Below are 15,486 nucleotides of genomic sequence, written 5' to 3'. Positions count from 1 at the left end.
TTGATGAGTGGGGCCTACGACACATATTCTTCAAATTGACAAGTTGATGAGGTTACAAACACACATATGGTGGTTAGAGTTGGACGATCTCGGAGAACTCATAAAGCAATACAACCTTTACTTCAATTTGGCAAGCGTGCCATGATTTTCAACCTTAGGCTTCAAAAGCATGAGAAGAATAAGTCCACAATGTTGACTTGAGAGGCTAACATCAATGTGAGAATTCTACTTGGATACGACTTCTGAATATAACTATTCAGTCCTGCTCGTATCACCCAAAAGTCAAGCTTGAACTAGAGTTCGGATTTGATGAGGAGAGTACTGATCTGATGCTCGAGACGAGAATTCCCAGTGATCATGCGTCGCATAGCAAACACGCTTGAACTAGAATATGGACATGATGAGCTTGAATTAGCATTTGGAGTGATGAGGAGAGTTATAGTCTGATGCTCTAGACGAGAATTCTGAGTGATCAAGCGTCGCATCGCAAACAAGCTCGAACTCGAATATGGAGTGATGAGCTTGAACTAGAGTATGGATTGATGAGGAGAGTAGTCTGATGCTCGAGACGAGAATTCTGAGTGATCAAGCGACGCATAGCAAACTACCTTGAACTGAGTACTGGGTGATGAGGAGAGTAGTCTGATATGCTCAAGACGAGAATTCGGAGTTGATCAAGAGTCGCATAGCAAACAAGCTTGAACTGAGTACTGGGTGATGAGGAGAGTAGTCTGATATGCTCAAGACGAGAATTCAGAGTTGATCAAGCGTACAGGAGCAACGAAGAAGGCTTGGATTCTCTCCCGCTACGAGCACAGCTCTTGCTCCAAAATGGATTTGTTTGTCAAGTCTTCCGTGTTCAAGCTCACGACGGGCAGCCTTACCACCCTGCCTCTTGTCTGCCTTGTCACCGTCTCTACCTTGCTGCTTGCCAAAATCCTCTCTTCTATGGTTAGCCGCAAGAAATCGCCTCCCCAAGTTCGGTGCTTTCCTCTTATCGGTGGTGTTCTCAAATTTATGAAATCCCCCGTCAAAATGATCAGTGAAGAATATCGTCGACTTGGCAGCGCCTTCACCGTCAAAGTCCTCCATCGGAACATTACCTTTTTAATCGGACCCGTGGAGTCTACACAGTTTTTCAAAGCACCAGAAAGAGAGATGAGCCAGCAAGAGGTCTACCAGTTCAATGTACCCACTTTTGGACCTGGCGTGGTCTTTGATGTGGACTATCCTGTGAGGATGGAACAATTTCGTTTCTTCAGTGAGGCCCTCAGAGTGAGCAATTTGAAGAGCTACGTTCAGCATATGGTTTTTGAAGCAGAGGTTTGATGTCCTACCTCTATTTCTCGAAATCTGGTCTCTGGGATGTCTGTTTGTTTGTTACGTTTCACATCGGTTGAAAGTAAGAAGTATTCGAAATAAACGACGTACGCTAAGCTTCAAGATTGTATTCTTTTGTAAGATGAATAACAAGACGACCCTAGGACGGGGCATTCACCTGAATAGAAGGAATGGTGGTGCGATGCAAGATAAGCCCATAGAAAAGAGGACGTGTTATTTATGAAAGTTCTATCCATTCCGGTAAACTTTAAAGTTAAGAAGGATAGATGGACGTAGTACTTTCAGATTAGCAACTGCATTGTAGATACAATTGAGTAGAAAAGAAACGCACAGACAATATTGACGAAAAATCAGTCCATCAGCTTGCCAATTTTGTACAGGGTCACAGAGGCTATCTCTTTGTAAATGAGGAGCCCAGCAATCCCTTTTCCGTCTGTCACGACTGAGTGTCTTGGTCTTATACCCACTGTGATTTACAGCTAAGGCTTGAATTTGTTGAAAGTAAGGGATTTAGTGGCTTCATACTTTGGTTTCCTAAGAGGCACTCCCATGATCACCAAGACACCCAAAGGAGCTTGGGATATTTCACTGATGAGGTACCTACAGATGGCATGAAGGCTACCAGTTCCCTCAAATATCAGTTTTATCTGGAAATGGCAGAAGATACGTCTATGATTGGTCAACTTAACCACACCGAAGGCTTGACTAGGCCATGCAAGAAATTGAAGAGATGCTAAAAGGTTGTGGAAACGATAAGCTGAAAGTGTATGTTCCACCTGTGAGGCCTCAAAGTAATGACGTGGCATAATTAAGCAACCACATGAAATACCTTAGTTTAATTAGTTTAAAATTTTAAGAATGATAAATTAGTATTACTGGCTTGACTAGCCTATACGCAACGGCTCCATTGTAATATTATTCAAATCCCCCCCTCCAGTACTCGTGGAAACTTCTCAACAGTACCTAGTGTACCTAAAGTACCATGGTTGTACATGTTCATCATCCTGAGTTAGGATATAACAACCTAGGGGAGTAACCCAGGCTATAGGAATTTATACCAAATGATCATTTTTTGTAAGATACCTCATACACAAGCCTGCTTTGATGTCAAACTTTTCCTTGCAGGGGATCTTTCGTAAAGATATCTGCCATGTTGTCCGTTGTGGTGGGACAATAAAGAGATCGACATGACTATCATTGATGCATCCACGTATACAAGGAGGATGTTTTTAAACTGTGTTTTATGATGGCACGAAAATCGACATTCTTCCCAATAGCAATGCAACATTGGATAACACAATTAATTGGTTTATCACTTCCTGTGTGTGAGAAGATGCGTTGGCTGCCATGTATTCAGCTTCATTGAAGGCTAGTCAGGGTTGTTAGAAAACAGAGGTGGAGGTTGCTTGCTACAAGCAACACTCCCCACAACATAAGATTGTAGAAGCATATGCCCAGAAACCACACAGTGCTAATTCAAACCACACTTCTTTCCTTAATGTCTACGAGTGTAGAGAGAAAGAAAGAAAGAGAGAGAGAGAGAGAGAGAGAGAGAGTAATTGAACTATGCTAGAGAGAGTAGAAACAGTATATATATATTGTTCCAAAGATGGACCAAAACCTTGTACAAAATGTGTGCATAGTGTGCAACGATCTGGCAGCAAGGTACTGCCTAGATATGGACCCTTGTGACTACAACACTGTTCTCATCTAGCAGCAAGGTACTGCCTAGATATGGACCCCTGTGACTACACTGTTCTCCTACCTCCTCATGGCACCTTCACAACATTATCAGCCAGTGTGCTCTCTTACCCAATGGGTGGCATGAAGGGAGCCGGGCTGAACAAACAAAGAAAATAAGAGAATCAATGCCCCAGATTGAATGGGATCCAGATGAGGACTACATAGCTCAGAAAGGGAATTGTGCGGTGATATTTATGAACGACAAGGCAGCAAGGAACAAAATCCTCAGGCAAAGTAACAAACTGAGAGCCACCAAGATATGGATTTCAGAGGAACTCACTCCGACTCAGCTCAAGATAAAGGCCACAGAACTTATTAAAGTAAAGGAAGCTCGGAAAGAAGGGAAGTGGGCTGTTTACAGAGATGGGAAAGCACTCATCAGAGACTTTAAATCCAAACCTAAAGACTCTCAGTCTTAAACTGATATAAGCTGATCTAGTTCTACTTAGTTTGTGTGTGTTAAATAATCCCGAATAGAGTAGCCATGAGCACTCTCTTCGATGTGTTTGAGTTTGATAGAATAATTTCAAGCTGAGTTGCCATGGGCACTCCTTGACTCTCTGGTCTTTTCCAGATGTAATCTTTCTTGGATGTGTATTTTGTCGTATAGTCCCGTGAGGGCTTCTGTCGACGTTAATATACCTCTCTTTCTTTCTTTCTCCTAGAGCTTCAATGATTGATTCACCCCAAACAGTATGGCTTCATTACAGGTAGGAATATCAAGGATGCAGTCCTAAACGTGTTATTAGCTATTGACTATGCCTTGACACAGAAGGAAAACTACATCATGCTGACTATGGATCTGGAGAAAGCATATGATAGGATAAGCTGGGACTTCATCCTTCGTACAATGGAGATGCTGGGATTCAGTGGTAAATTCTGCAACATGACTAAAATGCTATTCGCAAACGCGAGGGCAACGGTGTCCTTAAATGGTTAGCATTACCAAAGTTTCACTCTGCAAAGGTCATTGAGGCAGGGCTGCCCATTCGCCCCCCTCCTCTTTGCTGTAGTGACAGAACCCCTTCTATGTCAAATTGACCATCAGATACCTAGAGGCTGCATAAAAGGACTGAGAATGCAGACAATTCAAGTGTTTTGCACACAGTTCTATGTGGATGACAACACCAGTATTCTGGAAGGAATGCAGGAAAACATTGGCAAGTTCCTTGAGACTTTCAATGAGTTTGCTACACTTTCAGACTCGAAAGTCAATAACTGCAAGACTGAGGCGTTATGGCTGGACTTGGGGCTGAAACCAGACTGGGCAGAGAGCCTACTGACCAATTGGATACCTGCTGGGCAAATGATTCACTATCTGGGATGCCCTATAGGGGTGTCCACTTCACTTAAGAGCAAATTTGGCTGGGCTTTTCAGAGGATTACCTCTAAAATTGATAAATGGAGTGGCAAGCCAATCTCTCTAACAGGGAGGATCACTAAAGCGAAGCATGTGCTTTAGTCACTACTAGTGTATGTTTTATCTTTGCTTCCTTTCTCTAGTGCTTGCCTGAGAAAGGTTGACAGGAAAATCACTGATTTCATTTGGGAGCAGAGATGGCATGCCTTCAGCGCAGATATGTTATTCACTCCCAAACAAGGGGGAGACATAGGACTGTCTAGTATGAAATCAAAGAATGATGCTCTTTGCTTTAAGAGTCTATTCCAGCTTGGAAGTAATCAGCCATGGGCCATTATAGCCCGCGAACTAATCTGTAGAAATGCCCGGAAAGGTATTTCGGACGCCTGGCAAGATGTCCTACTGTCGAAGAATACCTCAGTCAGAACTCTCTCCAAACTCGTGCACATCTGAAACAGCAAGTTAAAAGGTAGTGAATGGGGTGGCTTAAGAAACCTGTATGGAGATGCTTCTCTAGGTCTATAAGAAAGGACCGAAGACTTTCAGACAAGTATGGGACCCAGGAAGGACGCCACAGCAAGTGGCAGAATTGTTTGATCTTAGTACATCTGAGACACAGCTGATTGGAGATATCTTGAGTAGAGACCTTTGCCAAACTGACAAAGACTTCAGGGATAAGCCGAGACCAGTTGGAATTCTGAGCACCAAAAAGCAATGGAATTTTTTTGCGCCCATGGATAGATCCATGACCTGGTGGTTCAGGCTCTCCAAAGTTTGGCAAGCAACTCCATCATTTAGGATTAACTTCCTGCTGTGGAGAGTTTTGGTGGGCAAAATGCCTTTGAAGTCCAGAATCGCAAAGTGGTACCACAGAGTACCGCCTTTTTGCTAGCTGTGCAAAGGTTTCAGAGAAACCCAGATGCATCTTTTTTGGGAGTGCCCAGTGTCTAAGGAACTCTGGTCAGGCCTGGAAAATAAGCTGAATAGTCTAAATATCGGGATGAAGCTGAAGTGGAAGGTTGCATTGCTTGGGGACAAGGGTGGACAAAACGATCTCACATACAAAATGCTGCAAGTTCTCAGAGCTCAAGTACTGATGCATTTATGGAATTTCAGAAATGATGTCTCCTTTCAAAGGATACCGGCAGGAAGGATACCGGTTGAGAGCAAACTGGAAGAGATTAGAAAAGCAGTTAAGTTTTTTGGAATTCGGGATGAGGCTTGTAGTGCGCTCAGCCGTTTATGGCAATAGTTTAGCCTTTTAAAGGCGCCTCTTTATTTTCTCTGTAAAAATATTTCCCTTAATAAAATTTCGTTTTCCTCTCGCAAAAAAAACAACAATTAATTTCGCTCCAATATATTAAAGGAAAGTGAGCAATACACAACGCTTGCTCTTGACAGCAATTTTTTGCTCAGAAATAAGAAACTCCCTTTATGCTCAGAGAAGTGACCACCTTAGATTTCATGCTTTTTCTTCCAAACTTGCAATATGGACATATTTGCGATATTAAAAGAAAAGTACGTACAAGAACTGACCTGTCTCTTTGCTCCTTCACACGTGCCGCTGCTGAAAATATCAAACAAAATAAATACTAAAGAAATCTAGAGCCATTCAAGTTGGCATTACCTAGTCAAGGAAGACTTGCTGGAATTGACTCAAATTCTTATGCTACTGTGACATGCATCATACCTATTGTATTCATATAGACTACTTTTGATAGTAGAAGGCTTGCATCTTTCATGATCTGCGACTACTTCCTTTCCTAAACCTTAACGGATGGTTGAATGAATGGACAATTGTGGAAGGGTATGTCCTTCCAATGGGACACTACCCATGCGGCACAATTCTTCACAAGTTGCTAGCCAGGCAATTGAGCACCAAGTAATAAACAAATGAGAAGAAGAATCGCATCATAAGTCCTGCAAATGCACTCCCAAGGGCAATGCTGGATAAGTCAATAGCATGTGACCACTATGGATAAGATGGATTGGCTCCAAAGGTCCCCCTCCATCTTGTTTATAACAATCCCTCCATGAATAGAAAGCCAAATGAAAAGACTGAGCTCTAGAAACATCTATCTAAATATAAAACTAATTCAATGATTAGCTTTGGATGATCTCAAAATTTTGGCTCGAATCTAAGTCTATGGAAAGAAAATTGGTGTTTAAATGTTTTTGGCAACCATCATTTCCACTAGCGAGGATACCATTGCAAGAGGATACTCTCTACACTCCCAAGGGCAATGCTGCATAGACTCAATAGCATGTCGACACTATGGGTAAGATGGATCGGCTCCAGAGGTCCCCCTCCATTTGTTTATAACAATCCCTCCATGAATAGATAGCCAAATGAAAAGAGTGATCTCTAGAAGCATCTATGTAAATATAAAACTAATTCAATGATTAGCTTTGGATGGTCTCCAATTTTTGGCTGGAATCTGAAGTCTATGGAAAGAAAAATGGTTTTTAAATGATTTTTTGCAACCATCATTCCCACTAGCGAGGATCCCATTGCAGCGGGATACTTCATGGGAACACCATCTTAAATCCACAATCCCCAATCGCCACTAGTGAAATCCTTGAAATGACCACCCTCACAAGCTCAAGGTATGCATCTTGGATAACAGCATCATCTCTCTAATCTGCCTCTAGGCTGAACTGAAAAGGCCAAGGTATCTCCTTTTCCCTGCCATAAAATACCTACCACCTAGAGGGGCACTCTCCAGAGGGTTTCACCTAGCTCTCTCTAATATGCCTCTAGGCTGAACTGAAAATGCCAAGGTATCTCCTCTTTCCTGCCATAAAATACCTACCACTTGAGGGCCACTCTCCAAAGGGGTTCACTAAGGAATATGTGAGATAGCACGTGCATCTATAAGAAGGGGTTATTACTTGGACATTTTACACTTTTAAACATAAGGAATTTTAAAATTGAAATTTAGATAAAAGTTACAAGTTTGTGAAGGAAGGATTAAAATCATATATGTAGTAAGGGTATCAAATTTGACCTTTTGAACACATAGATGAATCAAGTATAAGTTCAAATGATTGTACGACCCATATTCTTATCGTATAGACTCCTGTGCCAGAAAAGGCTCACATCCATCTGACAGGTCTATGCTTCCTACCATCTACCCCGGTGCACTCAAGAGGGATAGCTGGATCAATATATCAAGCCATCTATTCCCTCCTCTCTGATGTTGTACCAAATGAGCTCCCTATCCTCAAAAAGGTCTTTGAAGGCCTTCCATAATCCCACCGATGGTCCTTACCAAGTTTTGACTCCGACTAGCCTCCGCCCGAGGAAGATCTCTTATTCTTTCTGGCTAGCAGCCCATGGAAGTCTCCCATAGGACCTTGGTCACATGCGGGGACCTTGGTCACATGCGGGGACCTTGAGATGATGGCTCACTGCTTGTGAAAGCTCACTCATGAATCATGAATACCACACTAAAATAGTAGAGAATAAAAAGTGTATACAGAGAGAGAAAGACAGAGAACTCGGATCTTATTCTTCCACCAAACAGTGGGCAAAACAACCTCAGAGATGAGCACAAGACAACCAGAAAAGGGCTGGGAAAAACTGAGAACTCTGTGGGCTAACTCCTGCTCTGCGCTGCCTGGAAAGGGTTCAGTGGCTGATGCTGAAAGGAGGGGACAGGGAGGCATGCTGCTGCTGTGTATCCTGCAGCCCCAATCTTCTGTGCATCCTGCAGCACCAACAGCCCACCCAAATCACCTCCCCTCATGGTCCAATGCCCCAGCATCCTCCTCATATGGCTGCTCACAGGTGGGGACATTGACCTCCAACACCTCCTCGCAATGACGCAACTGTGGGCCAATCCTGGTGTTTCATCTGCTCCCGGGGAAGAGCCTTCATGAATACATCCGATAGGTTGTCAATGGTTGGGCAGGACATAAGCTCCATGATGCCATCGATGATGAGCTCTCGAACAAAGTGTTTTGTTCGTGCATGGAACACGGGCTTCTTCGCGATGGCAATGCATTTCTGGTCGCACATGACCACCATCGCTGCCTCTTGAAGCACGTCCATATCCTCTAGAATCCATCACGAGCAACAATGTCTTGCATGCTGTTGTGCACGCAGCTCTGTACTCCACCTCTATAGATGAGAGATCGACTGAGGGCTGTTTCTTGCTTAGCCATGAGACGGCCCCTGATGCAAGCAGAAAACAATAGCCCATGGTCGATTGCCTGGAATCTGCATCACCTTCCCAATTAGAATCACAGAAACCACCCAATTCCACCCCCGTGGTATATGTGATGCCATAGGTGCATGTACCCTTGAAGTACCTCAGCATTCATAAACCTGCCCTCCAATGATTTCCCAAGGGTTCGGCAGAAAACTGATAGAGCAGCCCTGTAGCATAGGAGATATCTGGCCCTGGTGTTTGTTAGGTACAGCAGGCTGCCCACCATCCTCCAATACTTACTAGCATCCACCAGCTGAGATGATTCATGTACACTTAGTTTCAGCCCATCCTCCATGGGGTTCACTGCCGCCTTGCAGTCCTTCCATATGGAACTACTTGAGTAACTCCCAACAAATTTCTCTTGCGAGATGAAGATGCTGCCCTTACTTTGCTTTACTTCAATCCCAAGAGAATAATGGGAGATCCTAGATCAGTCATTTCAAACTCCTCCATCGAAGCTTTTTGATAAAGAGAACTTTTTTTTGTGGTCTCCTATAAGTATTCACGTACAGGATCAATACTAGCCTCTTCCCCCCCTCTGAAAAGAGATAAAGATTTGCATCTGAAGGACTTTGAGCCAACCCAATGTTGGGGAAGAATTTTTCAATCCATTGGTACCACGCTCTCAAGACCTGTTTCAGTGCCTTCTTTAATCTGCATACCTTGGAAGCAGAGCCTGGAGCCTGAAAGCTCCACGTATAACTCCTCCTCGAGGGTCCCATTCAAGAATCATGGTTTTACATCCATCTGGAATATTGGCCACCCATGATGGGCAGCCAAGGTTATAACAGTCCGAATAGTCACCATCCGAGCTGTTGGGGCAAATGTCTCATCCAAGCCGAGAACCTCCGATTGAGTGTACCCTTTTACCATCAGACTTGAATACCAGTTTATACACCCACTTGGTACCAATTATCTTCTGCTTGTAGGGTTTGTGCACAAAGTCTCAAATGTCATTTTTCAAAATACCCTCCATCTCTGCCTTCACAGCAGCCTGCCACTCTAGAATATCCTCTGCTTCCTTAAAGGATCTAGGCTCATCAATCTGAGCCACCATGGCAAAGTTTGCTGAGGGAGTACACATATTGTGTTGAGACCTCTAAACTCTAGAACTAAACTCGGGGATGTCCATGACCCGAGAGTCTTGCAAGGTTCTCAAATCAGAGTTACGGGAAACGGGGAAACGGAAACGGGAAACGGAAACGTTTCGGGATTTTTGAGAGGGGGTGAAACGGGGAAACGCCACGTCATCAAGGGGGTTTAGAGTAATGCATACACACATTTAGAAGTTTCGGGTCTGAAACGGCGTTGTTTGAGTGGCATTTTAGAATGCCAAATGTATTTCAATCTTTTGCGCCACCACTTTGCCGTGCGAGTCATTCGCCAAAGCTGATTGAGCTTGTGAGAAACTCATGGCGGAGATGAAAGGACTTTGTATAATGAAGAAACAATAATACGTGACAGCCGTAAAGGTTTCAAGAATGACCCTAGAGAGGTAATAATCCAATCATCAAGACGTTCTTGAAGCTCCAATGGTGGAATGGGCTGAAAAGGTTGAAACATAGCTGTAATCTTTTGCCCAATGGATTTGTAATGCATACCAAGGTCAAATTTTGCAGCAGCCAATGGAAAAGAAAGAGGAAACCCATCATCTTGGATGACATCTGCCACTGAGTGGATGCCTTTTAAACTGAGGTCTGAAACGTTTCAGACCCCCAGAAACGGCGCGTTTCGGGTCTGAAACGGCGTTTCAGATGCCGTTTCAGCGTTTCGGATCGCTGTTTCAGCCTGCGTTTCGCGTTTCAGGGCCGTTTCGCATTTCGGGGGGTCTGGCATGGGGGAAACGCCGTTTCGGGCCTTCGTTGCGCCATTTCGGCGTTTCAGCGTAACTATGTCTCAAATACCACGTTGGTAACTTCTTTACTCAGGAAGTTGACTTCGGAGGTGGCGCAAGTGAATCTGGCTCTGCCTCTATCTCCTCAAACTCTTCATCCTTCTCCACGTCTTTAATAGTTAACTTGGGTGGGGGTGCAATGGGAACTTCCTCGATCTTCTCTTCTGGCTGGGCTCTGTCTCCTCAAAGGCCACAGCTTGCTGATGATTATATGTCGCTTCATCGGGTTGAAGAGGCGGTATTCCTTGGATTCTTCACTATACCCAACGAAGATACACCTCCTGCTCTTGGAATCCAGTGTTGTCCTATCATCCTTGTGCACATGTACGAAGGCGTAAGAACCAAAAATCCTAAAATGAGAAATGGTCGGTTTCTTACCATAGTATGCTTCATAGGGAGTCAGTCTTCAATAGCCTTGACCTTGGTCCTGTTGAGGATGTGAACGGCAATGTTCACGCCTTCGCTCCCATAAGCTTTCGAGAGGTTCTTTCCTCTCAACATGGTCAAACCCATCTATGTGACCATTCGGTTCTTCCATTCAGTAACTCCATTTTGTTGAGATGCGTGGGCTTTGGTGTTCGATGCTTCTTGCAAAAAGTATTAAACTTAGTGGAGGTGAACCCCCCCCTCCCCGGATCCGTACAAAAAGCTTTTACACCCTTCCCTACCTCCTTTTCTACCTTGGCCTTCCATTCTTTGAATTTCTCGAAAGCTTGAGATTTCTTGGCCAGGCGGTAAACCCATCTCATATAATTGAAATCATCAATAAATAGCGCAGAGAGTAGCGTGGACTTGTGAATGAGTTCGTTGACATGGGCCTGCATATGTCGAAATGAACCAGCTCAAGTGGTCCCTTGGCCCTTGATGGGGCCTTCTGTGGTAATCTCTCCCGGTATTGCTTGCCCTCCAAGCAAGCTCTGCAAACTCTGTCAATGCTTGCAATCGGTGGAAGTGCATCCACCATGGTTGACTTATGCATCTCTGTTAGAGTGCCATAGTTGACATGTCCAAATCCCTCATGCCACAACTTTGAGCGTCCATGGTCCCCATGCACTATTTATGCATTGAGCCTGTATAAGCCATTCTCCTCGACTCCTTGAGCCAGCACATGTCCATGTTGAAAAGGTCACCTCCCCATCTGTAAGCCCCCATATGAGGAGAGCATGGGGGGGGTGAACCTAGTTAAAGAAAGAGGGAGGGGGCTGCCACATGGGCAGCACCTCACACAAAGAAAGGAACGAAGGCGCGATGACGTCAGCCACTGTACGGATCTGTACGGGCTGCTGCAGGGCAGTGTACGGAAGGGGTACGGGCAGGACATGGCGCCGGCAAAGGGCTGCAGCATGGCACAGCATGGCGGGGGTCTGTGGGCAGGTTTGCAGCCTGCAGCAGGCTCTCCAGCAGCAGCAGAGGGGAGCCTAGCAGCAGCCCAAAAGGGCCTGGCTAGGGCCCTTATATAGGGCTGGTTGGGCTGAGCCAACCAGGTCAGTTGGGCTCAGCCAACCTGGTCTGTCCAGTCGGCCCAGATTGGGACAGACCAGTCGGTTTTCTCAGCAGGCCTTAGGGCCTATATAAGGAGAGGCTCTTGGCCTCATTCATCATCCAGCAGCCAGCAGTTCCAAGCAGAAAGGAGCAGCAGGAAGCCTACTCTTTGGGCCTATCTACAGGAGGTGAGAGAGTGCAACAAGAGCTGCAGACTTAGCCAGGAAGGGCTGGACCTTGGCTGTCTTCTAGGGCAGCAAGGTGCTGAGATCATCATACCTTCTGGAGCAGTCATTCACAAGCAGGTTGGAGCAGTGGAACAGATATCTTGGGGCCTACATTCAAGAGGACCAAGGGAACCTTTGTGCTGCAGACAAAGCTTGGCAGGGGCTGCCCACCTAGGCTGATTCACAGTGGAGAAGAACACATTGAGAGGATCGTTCTGGACGGAAAGTCTACAGACGCTCGAGGTGGAGCGCGCGGACTCGAGTCTAGAGATAACTGGCAGATAGGAGGAGGACCTTGTGGTAAGATCAGAGGACCACACCATTGGTGGGACTCTGGATCTATCTCTCTTGTATTGTGTCCATAGTTTTGGACGGAAATATATATTTTGGTGGGTTCTCTATCTGGCTGGTTTATTGTCTATTGATGAGTCTGCACATCTATGTGACGCACATTAAGTAAAGAAGTTTGTGATTCCACACCCACACCACATTGTGTGAGCTCCTGGGCATTACTATCAGTCTTCCGCTGTGTGTACCCTCTGTTGGGTCATTTCTAACAGTCCAATCTCCTAGGAGCTGACAGTGACCTGCTGATCTTCGAACAGTACTGGCATCTTGTGCTTGCCCATCTGACTTACTGAGAGCAAGCTTTTGCAAACATTAGGCACATAGAGTACACCGAAAATTACCTTTTCATCTCCCGAGGTTGTGATGAATGGTATGGTACCTATAGCCTTCATAGGGCATGTCCGGTTGTCCCGCACAATCACCTTTGAATCACGATGAGCACCTTTCGAGATGTGTTTGCATTGATAGGCAAATCCACGCATGTTTGGGTGACCCGCTGTCGTGGGATCCCTTTTGCAATGTTTGCTTCCTCCTTCCTAGGCTCAATGCTGCAGCCTGCCTTTGAGCATGAGCATCGTAGCTGACACCATTAGTGGTATCCGTCAGCTTTCCTCACTGCGCCTCATAAGACTTCCTATCAGTTTCTTTAAGGTTATATCTTCAATCTTTACACTTTATCAGGAACTTCTCTATCGTAACTTTGCAGTTCTTCTGTCAGACACCGGGTCCTCTCCACGTGCTTGCAATTTGACTCCCCTTTGTGCATCCATAGCACAGCAATTTGACATTTAAAAAGAGTGATTTGCAGTTGTTAACCATTGTAAGTGTCTTCTTGGTCCCAGGCCCAGCCCCACACCGCAATAACTTATGCTTTGATTGCCATGTCAGATGAGTCCTTGGGTATTTTGGATCACAATCCTCCTTCCATTTAGTAGGCCAGTGACTGGTAGTGCCTGAGCCAGTCCATCTTGGTCCATGACAAGCTCCTACAGACACTGCTCTTGAAGAAAAGACTTGGTTTGCCAATTCCACAGCCTGAAATCTTCATCTTCAAACTTCTTGGTGTTCGCTCATGAGTATGCTGAACAATTTAGGTATGTAATGGCTAGCCTAGACCTGGTTACCTTCCTTCACTCAGTTAATCCATACAAGAGGTGCTTAGTGTCTTGCTAGTTGCAACAGCTGCGCACAACACAAGCTTACAACTTCCACACATACTAAGGCTATCGAAGACTCAAGACTGTAGAATTCCTATCTAGCAGTGAGCGTAACTGATCATTGAGCCTTATTTAACTACGGCATCCTTTAAGGCAGGAGTATGATCACCTCCATACTCGAAAGACCTACGCTAATTCCCATGATTGCTATATTCCCACATTTAGGTCAGCTTTGCTCGTCACACTTTGGATTCAGAGTCCTTATTTCTCTGTTTTTCTTTGCCGTTACTTCAATCGCAGTTTGTTTGTTAAGATGTTAGTTCAAGCACGTTAGAGAAAAAAGGTGAAATGTGATGGTTTTAGAAAAGGTATGAATAAACAGCCAGTATGAAATTATTTCATTCATCATCGTTTGCTGCTTGTTCTCTGGTTTTGTAGAGTTTTTTTTCTAGATGGGGTGATGAAGGTGAGGTGGACTTGAAGGAGGAACTTGAACACCTGATCATTCTTACCGCAAGCAGGTGTCTCTTAGGCAGGGAAGTGAGGGATCAGTTATTCCAGAATGTGAGTGAGCTTCTTCATCATCTTGAAAATGGCATGCTTCCTATCAGCATGTTGTTTCCTTATCTTCCAATTCCTGCACATCGACAAAGGGATGAAGCTCGAAAGAAGTTGGCAGATATTTTCTCTAAAATCATTCAAAAGCGGAGGGCGTCCGGAAATGTTGAGGCTGACATGCTCCAAGCTTTCATTGATTCAAAATATCGAGCAACTGGGGCTGCATTGACAGACAATGAAATAACTGGGTTATTGATTGCTGCACTTTTCGCTGGACAACATACCAGTTCGATTACCTCTATATGGACTGGGGCCTGCTTATTGAGGTGAGAAGTCTGGGATGCATAAGCTGGCATTTGAGGGACCCATATATATTTGCTCTATATTTGCTCGAGCTGCTGTGCACATCCTTTACTCAGATTTTTTTGTTCGTGTTACTGTGCAGACACAGGCAGTTCCTCCATCCAGTGTTGGAAGAGCAGCGGAAATTGATCGAACGGTATGGGGATAAACTGGACTACGAAGTGCTAGGTGAGATGGATGTGCTATACCGAGCCATCAAAGAGGCTCTTAGGCTGCATCCACCGCTGGTTCTCCTGCTGCGTTACAACCACAAGGATTTTGCTGTAAAGACGAGAGAAGGCAAAGAGTATGTGGTACCAAAGGGGCACTTGGTGGCGACGTCACCGGCATTTGCGAACCGGTTGTCGTACGTGTACGCAGAAGCTGATGAGTATGATCCAGAAAGGTTTGGAGAAGGGCGGGAGGAAGACAAGGCAGCAGGAGCCTTGTCATACCTATCGTTTGGAGGGGGGAGACATGGGTGTATTGGAGAAAACTTTGCCTACTTGCAAATTAAAACTATTTGGAGTCATTTGTTTCGCAACTATCACCTCGACCTTGTTTCCCCCTTCCCTCAAACCGATTGGGAAGCCATGGTTGTGGGTGTCAAAGGCAAAGTGATGGTACATTACAAAAAGAAACTTCTCATCTCATAAATATCCTTGTATCCTTTATTTTCCCCATGAATGTTTTTGGGTGTCACATCTCATGGCCTACTCATCAGTATTTGTATCCTTTGTCATAGGCACACTAATGGTAAGATACAAAAAGAAAGATATGATCGCCTACTATTTGTATCCTTACTTTATCCATGAATGCT

At 44.8% G+C, this 15,486-nt stretch overlaps 1 protein-coding gene across 1 annotated transcript; it reads left to right on the top strand.

The window, feature by feature from the left end:
- The first annotated feature begins 273 nt into the window (after window positions 1–273).
- Window positions 274–15,481, top strand: LOC147881494 (obtusifoliol 14-alpha demethylase-like). Its single transcript, XM_087369732.1, has 3 exons — window positions 274–1,323; window positions 14,205–14,650; window positions 14,770–15,481. Exons 1-3 carry the CDS (start codon window positions 832–834, stop codon window positions 15,320–15,322), a joined length of 1,491 nt encoding a protein of 496 aa, XP_087225858.1. The 5' UTR covers window positions 274–831; the 3' UTR covers window positions 15,323–15,481.
- The last annotated feature ends 5 nt before the right edge of the window (window positions 15,482–15,486 follow it).

This window comes from Dipteris shenzhenensis, chromosome 31 (assembly GCF_047967505.1).
Source record: "Dipteris shenzhenensis isolate YYH24624 ecotype China chromosome 31, Dip_SZ_1.0, whole genome shotgun sequence".
Lineage (NCBI taxonomy): Eukaryota > Viridiplantae > Streptophyta > Polypodiopsida > Gleicheniales > Dipteridaceae > Dipteris > Dipteris shenzhenensis.
Note: the sequence above shows the minus strand (reverse complement) of the source record. Positions and strands in the feature narration are given on the sequence as shown.

What these genes read in the sequence shown, in the direction of transcription:
- LOC147881494 (XM_087369732.1), top strand. Translation starts at nt 832, where the DNA reads ATGGATTTGTTTGTCAAGTCTTCCGTGTTCAAGCTCACGACGGGCAGC. An exon ending in ATATGGTTTTTGAAGCAGAG is followed by an intron (nt 1,324 to 14,204) that starts GTTTGATGTCCT and finishes CTGGTTTTGTAG; the next exon opens with AGTTTTTTTTCTAGATGGGG. An exon ending in ACTGGGGCCTGCTTATTGAG is followed by an intron (nt 14,651 to 14,769) that starts GTGAGAAGTCTG and finishes GTTACTGTGCAG; the next exon opens with ACACAGGCAGTTCCTCCATC.